General features: G+C 46.2%; 1 protein-coding gene across 1 annotated transcript in view; it reads left to right on the top strand.

The window, feature by feature from the left end:
- The window catches only part of HEG1 (heart development protein with EGF like domains 1), an 83,772-nt gene that overhangs the window by 30,481 nt on the left and 36,154 nt on the right, over positions 1 to 17,137 (top strand). Inside the window, exons 5-10 of the mRNA XM_005201440.3 lie at positions 480 to 827; positions 4,663 to 4,959; positions 5,842 to 7,203; positions 9,181 to 9,300; positions 9,927 to 10,046; positions 15,096 to 15,199. Of these exons, the coding sequence (XP_005201497.1) occupies positions 480 to 827; positions 4,663 to 4,959; positions 5,842 to 7,203; positions 9,181 to 9,300; positions 9,927 to 10,046; positions 15,096 to 15,199 (2,351 nt within the window). The remainder of the gene's footprint in view (positions 1 to 479; positions 828 to 4,662; positions 4,960 to 5,841; positions 7,204 to 9,180; positions 9,301 to 9,926; positions 10,047 to 15,095; positions 15,200 to 17,137) is intronic.

Below are 17,137 nucleotides of genomic sequence, written 5' to 3'. Positions count from 1 at the left end.
TACTCCTCAAGTTCATGGTTTTAGTGAGCCCCCATGGTTGATTTTTTTTTTCTTTTTTTGTGGTATTTCAGAATTAGAATAACCTTTATTTATAATAGAACTGCCTTAGGAAAATACTGACTAAGCATAATATTTGGGCACATTGTGTTTGATGGACGTAGCAGCATACTCACTGGCTCGTACTACCCCATGTTTTAGGGGAAAGAATAAAACACTCAAGCCTGTAAGTTACTCTGAGACTTTGCACATGCTGTTTAAAAGCTCCGCTCTTCACCAGTTTTTGGTATTGCTGTCTTATTGACACTGAATAGTTTTGAAATAATTGTTTAGAACATGGAAGTGTATGTCACGTCACACATATAGTAAACACTGTACAAGGTCCTTGCAGAGGGCACCTTCTCTTGGGGAGCTCATGTCTTAGTTGTGGAGGGATCTCTCTTACATCCACTTAATGGCCTTTTATGTCTGACACCTTTCAGCCTCCGGAGGACCCCAGCTGGCCAGTGGCTCTGGCGCAGGGAATGGCAGCCCTGTGTCTCAGACAGAAACCTCCTCTCGGTCCATCCCACCAGTCAGAGGTGAAGAGAGCACCGCTCTCTGGTTTTCCACCGGCAGCGAGCCCTTTGCAGGTGCAGCAGGAAGCTCCACTTCCCATCCTGAGGTTGTGAATGCTTCGGTTCTGACCCGCTTCTCAGCCTCTGCCCCACAGTCTCAAGGAAGTGACCCAGCGCTGTATGAAATGAGCTACTCTGAGCTCGCCACCGAGGCCTTGTCTTCATCCTCCTCAGAAAGTCTGGGCTTCTCGGCACCTCGCGGGGAGCGCTCGAGTGAGTCTCCATCCACGGAACCGCACCCCGAGGAGGGTGGGGGGCTGCCTGAGCTTGATCTTCAGTGATAATGAAATAGTTCTGCAGGCCTCTCAATATCTCCAGGCCATCCTTCTAGCTGGTTGATACCCATATACCTGTATATTCCCCAATTTTTCTGTAATGTCTCCAAGATGCTGCTGTTATCACTTGCCACACACGGCTCGGGGACTTCTCTGCAGTGTCCTTCCAGCCCTTAGAGCTCACCCCACACCCCCATGCTGCCGCCATCACACAGCTTCTGGAAGGTGAGAGTATCACCTCCTCGTGAGTGGTTGTTCACGCCAGGTCTGGGCTTTCATCAAGAGACATTCTCCTTTCCCCCTTTTAAACAGCCTTATTGTACTATATTTCACATTCTGTACAGTTCGCCCATTTAAATGTACAATTCCGTGGGTTTTGGTATAGCCACAGAGTTGGGCCACCATCACTACCATCTGATTCCAGAACGTTTCCATCATCCCAAAAAGAAACTGTGCTCATTGTGGTCTCTTCCCCATTCTCTGCTCTTCTGGGCCTCTGACAGCCATGAATTTACTTTCTGCCTCTATAGACTTGCCTACTCGAGATGTTGCTTATAAATGGAACCATAAAACGTGTGGTCTTTGTGTTTTTCACTTAGCATCAGGTTTTCAAGGCTCATCCATGCTGTGGCGTGTGTCCGTGCTTCATCCCTTGGTACTGCCAAATACTGTCCCACTGTATGAATGTGCCACATTGTAATGTATACCTTTATCAGTTATACCTATATCAGGGTTGTTCCCACCTTTTGGTTATTATGAATAGTACTCTTGTGAACATTCAAGTACATGTTTTTGTGTGCACAGATGTTTTCTTGGAATAGCCAGGTTAGATGGTAGCTCCGTTTCTGACCTTTGAGGGACTACCAAACTTTTCCAGAGTGGCTGCACCATTTTGTATTCCCACCAGCAAAGTAGGAGGGTTTTAGTTTCTTAGCACCTTTAACACCATTTGTTGTTGTCGAGCTCTTTTGATTCTAGTGAGCTGACTCATTGGAAAAGACCCTGATGCTGGGAAAGATTGAGGGCAGAAGAAGAAGGGGGCAGCAGACGATGAGGTGGTTAGATAACATCACCGACTCGATGGGTGTGAATTTGAGGAAACTCCAGGAGATAGTGAAGCACAAGGGCTCCTGGTATGCTGCAGTTCGTGGAGTTGAACATGACTTAGCAGTTGAGCAACAGTAACAGCAATCCTAGTGGAGGTTAGGTGGCGTCTTAAGTGGTATTGGATTGCAGTTTTCGCAGCTAACTAGTGATGGTGAGCATCTTTTCATGTGCTCATTCACCATTTGTATATATTCTTCGGAAACTTCTGCTTAGATCTTTTGACCCTTTTTAAATCGGGTTGTTTATCTTTCTTTAGTTGAGTTGTGAGAGTTCTTTATATATTCTGGATACTTGTCCTTCATCAGAAAGATGATTTGCAGTCATTTTCTCGTATTCTATGGGTTGTCTTTGAACTTTCTTGCTGTTATCCCATGAACAGCACAAATTTTTAAATTTTGATGAATTCTAGTCTGTTGCTTTGAGAAAACTTTTCCTTTGATGTTCCTTTTTAAGCATGTTTTGGAAAATATTTTGAAAACAATTCTCATCAGCCTTATCAATGTAAATTGTATGTTGATAAACCAAAAACGCAGTAATTTATCATTTAAGCTGATAATAGGTTTGAATTCTTACCTCTCTACCACTAACAGTGGAATCTCTTTTCCCTGCTATTGAGTTCTGTAATTAATGAGGAAAATTATTATTTACTACTGATGTGATATGGAAAAGCATATGCTTTGTTGTAAAGAATACCACTTGTGGGTGGAGACTGTTTGTGCTGTTCTATGTCCAGGCATGGAAAACACACTCTTTCTGTCACTTAAACACAAGGTATCCTTTTCTGCCCTGCCCGGTGGTCTCAGAAGTTTCGCCTTCGCAGGCCTGGAGTTTACATCCCACAGAATTTCCCTCTTCCATCTCTTCAGTACCCTACACTCTGCAGTCAGGGTGCAACTGGTGTGTGGACAATGTGACCTCAGTGTGAGTGGAACGTGGGGTTCTGAGGCACCAGATAAGGAAGAGCCATGATCCTGAAACCACCTGCTCTGGGTTAACATTAACGCTTTCTCTTTTCTCCTTGGAAGCACCCACAGCTCACAGCTTCTGCCGTACAGCTTTCAGATTTCTTCCTCCCTTCCTCTGAGTTCAGGTGCAGCCCCTCTGTTTCAGGGCATGACTTCCCCCTGTGTTAAGTCTATCAGCCTGAGAGGGGTGGTTGGCCTACATTCTGTGTAACATCATTGCAGGGCTGTCCTCCTTGTCAGGGAAATTGTGGTCAGGTATGCTCAGCTCTCCAGCTTCTCCTGGTGGACTTTGCGTGGGTCTCTTTTAAGTCCCCCCGTGAGGGTCAGATCACATCTGCAACCAGGTCCTGGCTTTCCTGGTGCTGCCCCAGCTCCCTGTGTGTGCCTGTGCCCGTGTTCATCCCTGCCGATCAGTTCACACAAACCTGTCATGAAGTGAGGGCTTCCTGGGTGGCACTAGTGGTAAAGAACCCACCTACCTTTGCAGGAGGTGTAAGAGATGTGGATTCAATCTCTGGGTTGGAAAGAGCCCCTGGAGGAGGGCACTGCAACCCACTCCAGTATTCTTGGCTAGAGAATCCCATGGACAGAGGAGCCTGGGGGGCCACAGTCCGTGGGGTTGCAAAGAGTTGGATACGACCGAAGCCACTTAACACTAAGCATCATGAGGTGAACTGACCTTATACTCAGCTTTACATCCATTTTCCACCAAGGTAGGTCTCTCAAGGACTAGACTGACTTAAGAATTGGCATAAGAATCAGAAAAGTGCCATTTTTCTCATTAGATCCAGATTATGAAGCAGTTAGGCCAAGAAGAATTGGTCCTCATTTCCCTCATTTCTGAAAAGAAGGATTTATTTGATAATACTCTAAGATTCTTTAAGTTTATAGCATAAAATATATACCCAAGAAAAAGGAAAAGGATATTTATTCATGTGTCACCTATTCCTATTCAGTCCCACCAAGAAAAAAAAAAAAAAAAACCAAGCCCACCCATAACCTCTAACCATGATGCCGTTTCTCACTAGGTGCTAGGGTGAGGAGCTGCCCTGTAGAATAACAGCACTGTAGCATGGCGGGCCTGCATCCATCAGCTGTCACTGGTCCCACCGGGAGGTAGAAGCCTTGAGGGTAGTACCAGCCTCCCTCCCCGATCTTGTCAGGTGGGAAGCTCCAGCAGGGTTAGTTTTTTGCCCACTTAGGTCTTCACTGGTGGCTCAGCTGGTAAAGAATCTGCCTGCAATATGGGAGACTTGGGTTCTATCCCTGGGTTGGGAAGATCCCCTGGAGAAGGGAAAGGCTACCCGCTCCAGTATTTGGTGGACTGTGTCGTCCATGGGGTCGCAAAGGGTCGGACATGGCTGAGCGACTTTCACTTTCACTTCCCCCCACCACTGCCACCAATTTCCCTGACATAAACACTGTTTACTATGTATCACCAAGAAGAAATATTGTATCGACCCTGTTCACTGGAGTAATGAAACTTATCGTAAATCTAAGTCCCGTGAACAGCAGCGCTGATCCCGCACTGCCTCCGGAGGTTTCAGTCACTGCTATGTTAGCAGGAAAAACACACAGGTTGGGTTTTCACCTCGTCAGTTTCAGACAAAGACCCTGAGAAGGCGGAGGACAGCGTTGTGGCTCACACAGCCCCGCTGTACACCACACTGACCAGCCCTCCTCTTTCCTGTCCTCTTGTAGCCACCGAAGACAGTCCTGAGCTGGGTGCTGGTACCAAAGCTGAGGAGGGGGCTTCCTGGGGAGTGCCTGGAGTCCGCACCCACAGCCCGCACACTTTGGCTACGTTCGCTGGAGTTGGGGAGCGCACACTGCGATCTCTCACCAACCGTAGCACGACTTCCGGGGATGTGGAGCGATCGATGGCGACAACTGGAGAAATGGAGAGTGCCACACAGCAGGGAAACATGACGGTGACTGGGGACGCCCGCCCGGTCTCGGGGTCACTGGCGGCCACAAGGACCTTTGGAGGGCATGGAGGTGATGGGCAGGATCTCTTTGCATGTTACCTCGGCATATCTGTCAGTTTGCTTGTGGTGCTAGGATGATTTTGGCTTCCCTGGTGGCTCAGATGGTAAAGAATCTGCCTGCAATGCAGGAGGCCTGGGTTCCATCCCTGGGTTGGGAAGATCCCTGGGAGAAGGAAATGGCAACCCACTCCAGTATTCTTGCCTGGAGAATCCCACGGACAGAGGAGCCCAGTGGGCTATAGTTCATGGAGTGACAAAGTGTCAGACATGACTGACTGACTTGTCTGACATGACATTTTCACCTTCACTTTCTAGAATGAGTTTGCTGTCAACCCGGAAAGTGTCTTACCAGCTCCCTGTGAAGAGCACTGTCTGGGTTCTCCCACCTCCCTACCCCTCTCCTCCCCCACGCTTACCTGAGACATTGGCACTGCTTGTCCGCCAGGATGCTTGCAATCAAGGAGCCCGGCCGGGTTGTGGCTGAGGCCAATCTCCTGGGAAAGAAATATCTCATTATACAGAATGGAAAGTTGGGAGGGTTTTCCTTTTTCCATTTAGGCACAACAATTGTTCTATTTGGGGTCTTAAGAGCTTTTCAGATACTAATTTGCTTTTATCAAAAAAAAAAAGTCTGTGGAAGGAATTTGGACCTGTTCCCTATTATTTGGGGCCCCACTTCTCTTTTATTACCGTTTCCAATGCTGCCACTATGCTCTTCACAGGAGGGCAGGTCCATTCAGACCCTGGCTGCCTCCCTGTACAGTCTCTCCAGAGAAAGTGTCTCTTCCCCGGGGGGGCGGTTCACGGGCCGGACACTGAAAGTCTGTCTCAGAGTGCAGGTTCACAGATGCCTGTCTGATTGGCCTAACTGCAGTTTTTTTTCCCTTGGCAGTGACTGGGATTAGCTACGATGGAGCGAGCAGCACAGATCCTGATTGCAGGACCTCCAGTGAACACACGAACTATACCTGTGCTTCATCTCCTTTCACCAAAGGGGAACGGACACTACTGTCCATTACAGACAACAGTTCATCCTGGGATGGAAGGGAGACTTCCACCTCTTCCGTTAAGATCTCAAGCTCTTTGAGTTCAGACTCTTCTCCCTCTTCTCAGGCTCAGACCGAGAGGAGTAACGTCTCATCCCACCAAGGAGAACATGCTCAGCCTTCCACTGGGGCGCTGGTTCTGTCCACGGCCAGCTCTCCGTCTCACACACCCACCCTTAATACGCTGACCACTCTGGTTCCTCGGGACACTGATGCTAAATCTGTTGGTGGTGCATTATCATCTTCTTCCTCGGAGCCACCCTTGCCCCTGCCCTCAGTGTCGCAGTCCTACCAGTTCTCATCAACCTTGCCATCTGCTGGGGCCTCCACTCACCGCCTGCAGTCCAGCCCTGATGCGCCCACTCCTTTGTCCTCCTCGCCTCCACCCTCGTCAGTGTCCCTGACGGCGTCTGCCCCGGCCTCGCTGTCTGACTCACAGACAGCCCTCCCACATGCACCTTTTACCCCCGTCCTGCCCAGGACAAGGGATGCTCCCGTGACTTCAGTTCGGATGTCAGCAGTCGCATCGTCTATTCCTAGCAGTCAAACGGCAGATCCTCCTAAGAACCAGAGTAGCCCATACCTCAAGAACACCGTTACAGAATCAAAGCCACCAAGCCTGCAGACTCTGCCTGCGGAGGCCACGAAAGCTGTAACAGTGATGTCTACTCTGGGGATCCCTTCACCCCGGCCTTTCACAGACTACTCCACTTCTACAGACACTGAGCAAACCCTTCCAGCCACGAGCACCGACTTAGCCCACACGTCTCCAGCTTTGGCAGCCACCACTCCCGAGACCTCTCATTCTCCTGTGGCCAGCCCTAGCCTCCAGTCAAGCACAGCAGCTCTGACGGGTGGCCCCACCACAGGACAGACAGTGGCCAGAGAAACAGAACAGACAGTGGTTCAGCTCTCGCCAACCAGTCCTGAAATTCTCGTGGTCCAAGTCACAACAGAAGGTGCTGTCACCACAGAAGAGAGCCCAGTGGATAGAGATGCTGCCACCAGATTGTTCCCCCTGACCAAAGAATCAACAACAGGGCCTGGCCCTATAGAAGACAACAGCCTGGCTTCACCTTTCCTCAAAACATCTCCTTCCCCCAGAACCACGCCTGTCTCTACAGCTAAGGTGTTAACTCCTCCATCGACCACCTCCACTGTGCGGAGCAGCACCCGGTCACCCACAGCACCGTCGTCTCCCGCTGCAGGTAGGGCGTGGCTGTGGACACGCCGAGGATTGCGAGGGGCTCTGGTGTGATCTCAGTGCTCTCTGTTGAATCACTTAAAGCAGGAAAGAATGCCCCAGTGACCATTTTCTCACCCTTTTCTCACCCCTGAGTTACAGAGGGCAGACAGGAGAAGATGCCGTTGGCTGTGTTGACACTAGTAGTGAGTAGCTTATAATGCCCCGTAATTGCGTGACCTTTTCAAGCATGCCTTTAACAAGGCCAGAGTGGGCTAGTGAAGTGAGATTGAAGGGTGGGAAACTGGAGTCAAGAAGCTTTACATGACTTGTCTGAGACACAGAGCGAGCAAGTGCCTGCTTCCAGATCAGAATCCCAAGCTTCTGGGTTAGTCAGCTGGTGCCCCAGTCACTAGGGAAGCGTCTCTTGATCCCCTGAGATTTCCCTAAGACTATGGCGCTGGCTGATAAATGCGGGTGAAGGGACATGTTCAATGAGAAGACGATGAACTGACCTTTCCCATAGTGACTGTGTGACATTGCGCTTGAGGTTATGTATCTCTATCCATGTAAAAGTTGCTGGGACAAGAGAAATAAAACCATCCACCTGATTCTTTGTCACTTAAGGACAGGGAATAGGGAGTAGGATGGTACCTCCTTTGATATCAAGGTCAAAATTTGCTGGATATTTAGTTTGTCTAGACTCAGGCAAGGAAAACTCTATTGATAAAAATGTGAAATGGAGACTGAAGGAAAGAGGGAAGAAGGGGAGGGCATTTGAGGCAGGTCCAACTAGGCAGCCATCATCCAGCTTGTGGTCCAGCCATAGAGCCCACGCAGCCCCGAGAGCCCTGATGCATCAGTGCCCACTTCGTGCCGGTGGTCTGAGTGCCACTAGGAGATGAAGCAGGCTGCTGCTTCTGGCGAGTTTGCAGTCCTGCTTCAGGACTCACAGGCTTCATTTCCAGATGCCAAGTATATTCCAATATTAGATAGAACATAATTCACAGGTGTCCCTTAAAGCCGATTACAGCCCCTGCAGTGGTAACTGTAGACCAGTAGGAGGAGGATTGATACTGGCTGTTGCTATGTCTTTTGTGACAGAGCCCGTGGGTGCAGCATTTGGATATAGAGGTGCTGTGCACACGTTTAGGTATATCTGAAGTAGCCATGAGGAGCAAGGACACCATCTTCAGGTTTGGCCTATTTGTCTTCAGGGAAATTCTGGAGCTAGAACTCTTGATTTTTGTCTTCTTTTTCTCACTCTACCACTGACTTTTCTCCTTGGAGATCACTTTTCTCCTTCTGTTATGAGTTTGGATTTTTCTCAGTGTGTGTCGGAAACCTTTATTAGGCACTTACGGTATAACAAGTGTGACAAGGCCAGTTATAGAGACCAAAGCAGAGAGTGTGGTCACTGCCCCAGGAGCCGGCAGTCCAGGAGGACAGTGGGGCCTGGGCCTCGAAAGGGCCTGGCGGAGTCAGATGGGCTCATGGTCACACCGTGTGAAGAGAGTGCTCATTTGCAGGCTTTTTTCTGAACAACTGCATAGTTATTTGGAGACCCGTTTATAGTGTGAGATCTTTGGAAAAGAGAAAACTTGGAGCAGGGAGGATAGTTGATCAGGTGTCATGTCCCCCTTAACGTGTGTTTTAAATAGGCATTGTTTCAAGTAAAATTTGTTAAGTATCCCAAGGCAATGTCATCATTTCCAGGCTCAGGAATCTGTAAGCAGCATTCAGATTTGAACCAGCGCCTGTATTCAGGGATCCAGCTGTTTAATATGCCTGTGTGTACACAGCCAGTGCTGGCATCCAGTCCCCACACTTCTCTTCTGCACCTCCGGGAACCCATTCTATTTCGTAGTACGGCCTTTTCAGGGCAAGTACACAGAAATAAGCAAGAATCAAATATTAGCTGAGAGAGTTAAATATTTACCTAGAGCTGCCTTTTTACCTTTGCTGTGTGATTAACCGCTCTATTCTGGAAATGTGTTTTCAGTTAACAGCTGCACCACTCACCCTTGTCTTCATGATGGGAAGTGCGTTGTGGATCTCACCACACATCCTGGGTACCGATGTGTGTGCTCACCTGCCTGGCAAGGGGACAACTGCAGTGTGGGTAAGAAGAAAAGTCATCTGCGATGGTCTATAATGTAGTGCCACACTGAGGCAGGCAGTAGGCTCCTTTTCCTCCAAAACATAGGGCAGTAAGATTTTTAAATTCATACCCTGCTTACTTGAAGTTTGGAATGCTTATGCATTGTCTGCAGAGTAATGTCAGACAGTGACATTGACAGGCCACCACGGTCCGGCTGCCTTCTGTGGACTCTGCATTCCTGGACCACCCACGGCTCCCTGAAAACTCCCACAATTTACTGCTCTGACCTTCGTTGTGTTGGTGCTTTGGCCTAGAATCCCCCTACCCACATCTGCTTATTAAAGTCCTTCCAGTCTTTGTCCAGATGTTATTTGAAACAGTCCTTAATTCTCTCTCCCATCAAAATACTTACCTCCTTTACTTTCTCTGTACTTTCAAATCCTGCCTTATATTTATATTTATTTGTACCCCTGGCTGCCCCCACCCTCAGTAGACTGGTGGCCCCTTGAGAACAAGTGCGGCATCCACTCGTTTCTGGTTTTCTCCACATCCAGTGCCATCTGGCCCTTGGAAGTGCTCCTTATACCAGATTATGAGTGTGCTGCCTGCTGCAGACTCACTGTGGTCCTGTGTTCCCTCCTTCACAGATGTGAACGAATGCCTCTCGAACCCCTGCCCACCCCTAGCCACGTGCAACAATACTCAGGGATCCTTCACCTGCAGATGCCCAGTGGGGTACCAGCTGGAAAAAGGGATATGCAATTTGGGTGAGAGAGCTCGTCTGTCTTGGAATTTTCTCTGCACTACAATGTATTTTGCAAAATAACATTTACTGTTTTTCTCCCTAATCAAAATCAATATTTGCCCAAGGTATAAACTGAAGGAATATAGGAGTAGAAGATACTATTATTCCACCACTCAGAGATGTAGCACTCTATTTGCAGTCTTTTTTTAGTGTACATTATATTTTTATACAGTTGGAAGTCATATGGTATTTGTACAAACTTTATGTCTTAAACATTTTTCATGTTATTAAAAATATTATACAGACTTTGTAGTGACTGCATAAATATGCCATCATTTATGCAAACACTATTTGCTTAATGTTCTTACCCTACGGTTAGGGGGGAAAAAAGATCAAAAGGATAGTTCAACCAAAGAGTAAAAAAAAAAAAAAAAAAGAAAAAAATTAGGGAGAGGAAAAAAGAGAATAAAACCCTGATTGTCCTACCATATTCGCACATACTTTTCATTTTTAAAAACTATCTTCATGTTCTTGTCCACAGGTAGATAACATTTTTACAAAGCTACTGCCAAAATTGTATCATACAATTTGTCACATTTTGACCTTGAATTTAATAGAGTCCAGGAAGCTGGTTGGTTTTAGATATAATCTCCATTTTACAGGTTAAAAAGCAAACAACCCAAGTGAAAACTAAGGCCCTGCAAAGTAACCAGTGGCCCAGCTTCTGTAACTGCTTTGTGAGAGGCCAGGTTTGCAGCCCACAGTTCTTCCGTCACACAAGGCTGTGTTTGTCCTAAGAACTTTCTTGCACCCAGGGTGTGTAACCTGCGTTAGAATGCCAAGTTCAGTGAAGAACTAGAAGAAATTAGAAATGAGGAATGGGGTTATCGAAGATGGATAAGGGAACTGTCAGGTACAGTGACACAACTTGGAATCATCTTAAATCTCTTACTGTTGTATTTAATACAGAAAAAGTTCTTAGTAAATGCTTTTTTGAGAGAACAAATGTCTGTATCCTTTGAAATTGTTATTTGTGTGATTTCTACTGCCCATGAGCTGAGGAGGATCATCAAGACTTTTTAAGAAGGTGGTGTCAAATGACAAAACTAAAACAATTTGGTAACGAATTTGATGTCCTTTATTAAAGGGAAAGTAATTCATGGACTGGGGAAGTACAGGGCCTCACAAACCATGTGAGGAACACTCTTTTGGAGCTACTTTGGGCAAGAGTGAGTTTTACTGAGTGTTAAAGTGCTGCACTCAATATGCCAGCAAATTTGGAAAACTCAGCAGTGGCCACAGGACTGGAAAAGGTCAGTTTTCATTCCAGTCCCAAAGAAAGGCAATGCCAAAGAATGCTCAAACTACTGCACAATTGCACTCATCTCACACGCTAGTAAAGTAATGCTCAAAATTCTCCCAGCCAGGCTTCAACAGTACATGAACCATGAGCTTCCAGATGTTCAAGCTGGATTTAGAAAAGGCAGAGGAACCAGAGATCAAATTGCCAACATCCGTTGGATCATTGAAAAAGGAAGAGAATTCCAGAAAAACATCTTCTGCTTTATTGACTATGCCAAAGCCTTTGACTGTGTGGATCACAACAAACTGTGAAAAATTCTGAAAGAGATAGAAATACCAGACCACCTTATCTGCCTCCTGAGAAATCTGTATGCAGGTCAAGAAGTAACAGTTAGAACTGGACATGGAACAACAGACTTGTTTCAAATCGGGAAAGGAGTACATCAAGGCTGTATATTGTCACTCTGCTTTTTTAACTTATATGCAGAGTACATCATGGGAAATGCTGGGCTGGATGAAGCACAAGCTGGAATCAAGATTGCTGGGAGAAATATCAATAACCTCACATATGCAGATGGCACCACCCTTATGGCAGAAAGCAAAAAGGAACTACAGAGCCTCTTGATGAAAGTGAAAAAGTTGGCTTAAAACTCAACATTAAGAAAACTAAGATCATGGCATCTGGTCCCATCACTTCATGGCATAAGTAGATGGGGAAAAAATGGAAACAGTGACAGACTTTATTTTTCTGGGCTCCAAAATCACTGTAGATGGTGATTGCAGCCATGAAATTAAAAGATGGCTTGCTTCTTGGAAGGAAAGTCATGACTAACCTAGATAGCATATTAAAAAGCAGAGACATTACTTTGCTAACCAAGGTCCATCTAGTCAAAGCTATGGTTTTTCCAGTAGTCATGCATGGATGTGACAGTTGGACCAAAAGAAAGCTGAGTGCCGAAGAATTGATGCTTTTGAACTGTGCTGTTGGAGAAGACTCTTGAGAGTCCCTTGGACTGCAAGGAGATCCAACCAGTCAATCCTAAAGAAATCAGTCATGAATATTCATTGGAAGGACTGATGCTGAAGCTGAAGCTCCAGTACTTTGGCCGCCTGATGTGAAGAGCTGACTCATTTAAAAAGACCCTGATGCTGAGAAAGATTGAAGGCAGGAGGAGAAGACGACGACAAAGGATGAGATGGCTGGATGGCATTACCTACTCAATGGACATGAGTTTGAGCAAGCTCCGGGAGTTGGTGATGGACAGGGAAGCCTGGGATGCTGCAGTCCATGGGGTTGCAAAGAGTTGGACATGACTGAGCAACTGAACTGAACTGAGTTTTATAGAACATAGAAGCAGCAATGGGGAAACAGGGCATGATTGTCTAGGGTTGCATATCTGACCTTATGTAGAAAAAAGTTTAGAGCCCAGAGTTGGCTTCAGTATTGAGGATGGGCTGACTGATGCGCTGCATTACTAATCAAGGGGAGCATTTTAGGAACTTGAAAGTTGGACTTGCTGATGTGGCACCCCAGGCAGGTGTAGCTGCATCTTGGGGCTAGAAATGTATTTCAGCAACTTGTACCCTACTAAAATAAGGGTCGAATTTGAAAATTGTTTAAAATACAGGGATCAAGTCAAAGTGTTATTTTTTAAGGTAGAAAAATCTGAGAATATAGACATCAGTCAAAGTCAAGACATGCTCGTAACCTATTCCTAGCTGCACCCTGTAGGAAATAAGCAAGGAGTTTTCTGTTTAAGAATGGAGACGGAAATGATTTTATTTTGAAACAGTATGGAAAAGTATACTTGCCCAGAGACTCAAATGCCAGGTTTCCAGTTCCAGGGTCAGCATGTACAGCACAATGACTCCCTGAGCCTCAATTTCCTCATCTGTAAAATCAGATTACCACCTGCTCTGCTTCCCACTCAAGGATATTATGAAGAGCAAATAAAATAATGTATTTGAGCAAGCTTGGGAAGTGGTAGGATCCTTCAGATGGGAGGTGTCCTTTGACATTAGGTTTCTAATCTCTTGGACCAGAACTGAAAGCAATGAAAGTGATAAACTACTCTGAATACAGAGCAATAATTATGGGTCTTTTAAGAGTAAATCACCAGTGAAAAAATTGCCCTAGAGCCAGATGATGTAACTGCAGTGTGAAGATGTGACTATGCCTGGGGGACACTGTGGAGCCTTATTCACGTTCACACGGATGCAGAGGCCATGTTTACTGCGCTGATTGAGAAGAGATCTGTACTTGCCGGTTACCATATGTGTGTTTCTGCACAGAGAGTCTGGGTGCAGACCTAGACCTGAGGATGGAGTGGGGGGACTGTTCTGGAAGCCTGTGTGTGGAGTGTCCCACAGGCACCGTGGATCAGGAGGAGAGCCGCTTACTGTGTTAACAATCATCTTTCCCTTTTCAAGTCATTTAGCTTCATTGTTCATAAACATCAGAGGAACATGCAAATTAGAGTGTGCTGAAACGCTTTCATTTGGCCAAGAATGTTTTCAAAGAGCTCCCTGCTGCTCAGAAAGAGTCCTAAGCAGCTGGCTTCACTGAACTGTAGAACAAGCAAAAAGATGTTAAATAAGGATTAAGGGCTTTAGACAGTAAGTATACGATGTTAAATGTTTTCCCTGGCTCATTTGTGGGCCTTTTTCTTAATTCAGCAGGCAAGCTTTCTGTGAAAGAGCAGCTTCATGGGTTTCTGTGTTGAGATTTTTTTTTTCTTGTCCAGAGGGAGAGATAAGAATTTAATCTAAAGGAAGATAAGAACCAGATATAAGGCAGGCTACCCTAATTTTTGATTGCCTACCCATTTGTAAGTTCCATTCCCCTCAGGCCCAATCAGCACAAATTGATGTTAACTGGAATTTTATTTTAGGAGTGAAATGGACCTTGGAAAATGGGGCTACATGCTTTTGTGTCTGAACCCAATGGTATCTTGAATATGGGTTGTTTTCATATACAGCTTATCATCATGGAGTCTGACAGCTCCCTGGGGTGGGGTCCTGCTGCAGATGTTTGACACCTTTCTCTGCAGCCACTTAGTTGCCCTTAGACTGTTGGATTCCTCAGGGGTCTGTGGGTTTAGGGGGTAGAACACCTTGGAACATGGACGCACGTGATGTTAAATGTTAATTTTGGCCCTTGGGAGCTGGGTGATCCTGGGAAGTAACCCAGCTTCTGGAAGCCTCTTTTATCAGTGATAGAACAGACATTTCCTCTGAGCAAGAGGAATAGGGATTGGATAGAGGTGACTAATGAGAAGAGGAAATCAGAGCACACCCTTGAAGTTAGGGCTTGCTTACTAACTTGATAAAAGACCTAGAAGGCAAGAACTTTGCTTCATCCAAAGCTTTATAGGGGTTGACAAGTCTTTCCAGCCCCAGGTCTCCCTCCCCTCCTCCTTGAACTGTGTCCTTAGCTCACCTCTCTTCTCTGCCACAGCTTCACTGAGCATCCAAGGTGTGAGAGCCCACTGGAGAGGTGAGGAAGGCTTGTGCTCACGTAGGCTAAAGGCTCCTTGGAGCCTCTCACCCAGAGGTCTGCTCAGTCTCAGCCTTCAGCTCAACTGAGTAGGTGCTCATGTTGCTAGAGGAGCCCTGAGGAGGGAGAGGTGGTCTCCACCCTCCAGGAGAAAGAAATGTTTAGAGAGCATCCTGGGAGGTGGAGGAAAGCTGGGTGCCCTGAGATTTATAGATGCTCACACTTGTGCAGGTTGACCTTGTGAGGTCTAACAGGTTATGTTTTCATTTTCAGTTAGAACCTTCGTGACAGAGTTTAAACTAAAGAAAACATTTCTTAATACCACTGTGGAAAAACATTCAGACCTCCGTGAAGTTGAAAATGAGATCACCAAAATGGTAAGTTTCCCAAGAGGCATCTCCCTGCTACTCCTTTGTTTTCTAGAACAGATTTTATTCAGAGTGGAAACTTCCTGAGGATCACCTGTATCTTCATTTCTATCATACTTGAAAGGCGAATGTCAGGGTAAAATTAAAGGCCTCTCAGAAATAGTAGGGAGGTGTTGAGAACTAGTGATGTTGGTAGAAGCATTTCTTCTAATGTGTCTTCCTGAACTGCTTTTATCAATGCCTTGGCATTTATTTCTTTTCCATGTCACACACTTAGATGACATGCACTAGTAAGAGCTGTTGGTAAAGAGGAAAGACCTAGAGAATCCTGCCATCCCATCTGCTGTTAACCTGCTATGTGACTTTTTTGTGTGTGTCTCAGAACTTGGGGCGGAGAAGGCAATGGCACCCCACTCCAGTACTCTTGCCTGGAAAATCCCATGGATGGAGGAGCCTGGTAGGCTGCAGTCCATGGGGTCGCCAAGGGTTGAACACGACCAAGCGACTTCACTTTCACTTTTCACTTTCATGCATTGGAGAAGGAAATGGCAACCCACTCCAGTGTTCTTGCCTGGAGAATCCCAGGGACGGGAGCCTGGTGGGCTGCCATCTATGGGGTTGCACAGAGTCGGACACAGCTGAAGCGACTTAGCAGCAGCAGCAGAACTTGGGGAGAATGATGCTTTTTCTCAAGGGAATGACAAAGGTGGAGGTTAATCCCATTATCCAGGGTTGAGAATTCACTGAATGGATTATCTGGGGGCCTTTGATTCTTCTTCTTTCCCTCCTCTCCTCCTTTTTGTCAGGAAAAAAGTAAAAATGGAGAGGAAGGAAGAAGAGTCAGAAATGAAGCTCAGACAGTATTTTGCTTCTCAGCTGCTACCAGAGTCTGAGTTAATGCTCAGAAACTTGAAATTTGCCATTAAAATAAGTTTTAGAGATTGATTTCTGATTTTAATTTTACTTGTTCTTTATGGGTAAGAGTATATTAGCCAAAACCTATAAGATTTTAGAAGACCATGGGTTTGATTTGTGTAAAAATTAGATTCCAGTTCCCTTTCTGTATGAGCATCTACTCTGTAGCAGGCACTTTGCCTCCTGTAGGAGGTATTGCCAACACCTTTACAGATGAAAACTGGAGGGCTCTGGAAGTTAATGACATTGCCTGAGATTACACAGAGCAGGTGCAAAGTTAGGAAACAATCCGCTAGACCACTGTCACTTCTGATACCAATTGTGAGTTCAGGAATCTCCAAGAGACAGTTTTGATAATGCACTAGAAGTACTCAGAAATCTCACTGAAAGTTGTTAAATTCAACATTAGGGTTTATTACAGTGGAAAGAGCCAGGTAACAGCCAAGGGAAGAGATGCATGGGACAAAGTCCAGAAGGGTTTCAAATTCATTCCAGTCATCCTCTCTCTGTGAGGTCGTAGACAGGGTTAACTCCTCTCGGCAATGATGTATACAGTATTCATGGAGCATCGCCAACCAGGCAGACTCACCGAGCCTTGGTGTCTGAAGCCAAAACACAGATAGTTGTCTGTAATCCTGACCTGAGTCTCTAGCCCCTCTGGAGGTCCAGCTGGTACCTTGTAACTCAAAACCCCCAGCATAAATCATACTATTAGACTATCTGGAGTGGCCAGGGCTTCCAGATCTACAAAGGCAGGACATTCCAAAGGATTAGAGATTACCTTCTAGGAGTCAAGGGCTGGACCTCTCTTTGGTTAAGGTCAAATTCTTTACTAAATGGCAGGGTTTTATGTCTACTAACCCTATAGTGAGTGTTCTTGGCACCCTACTGCAGCTGCCTCTTTGCTGGGCTGTAGGTCAGTATTTCCTTCTAAGATAGTATAGGGGCTGAGAACCTCCTGCAGAGATATAGTCCTTCCCATTACACAGTCCTCAATGACCCATCTGCTTTGCTCAGTTTTACCCAATATCA

The sequence above is a fragment of the Bos taurus genome, chromosome 1 (genome assembly GCF_002263795.3).
Source record: "Bos taurus isolate L1 Dominette 01449 registration number 42190680 breed Hereford chromosome 1, ARS-UCD2.0, whole genome shotgun sequence".
Taxonomy (NCBI): Eukaryota; Metazoa; Chordata; class Mammalia; order Artiodactyla; family Bovidae; genus Bos; species Bos taurus.
This window is presented reverse-complemented; position numbering and strand designations above follow the sequence as displayed.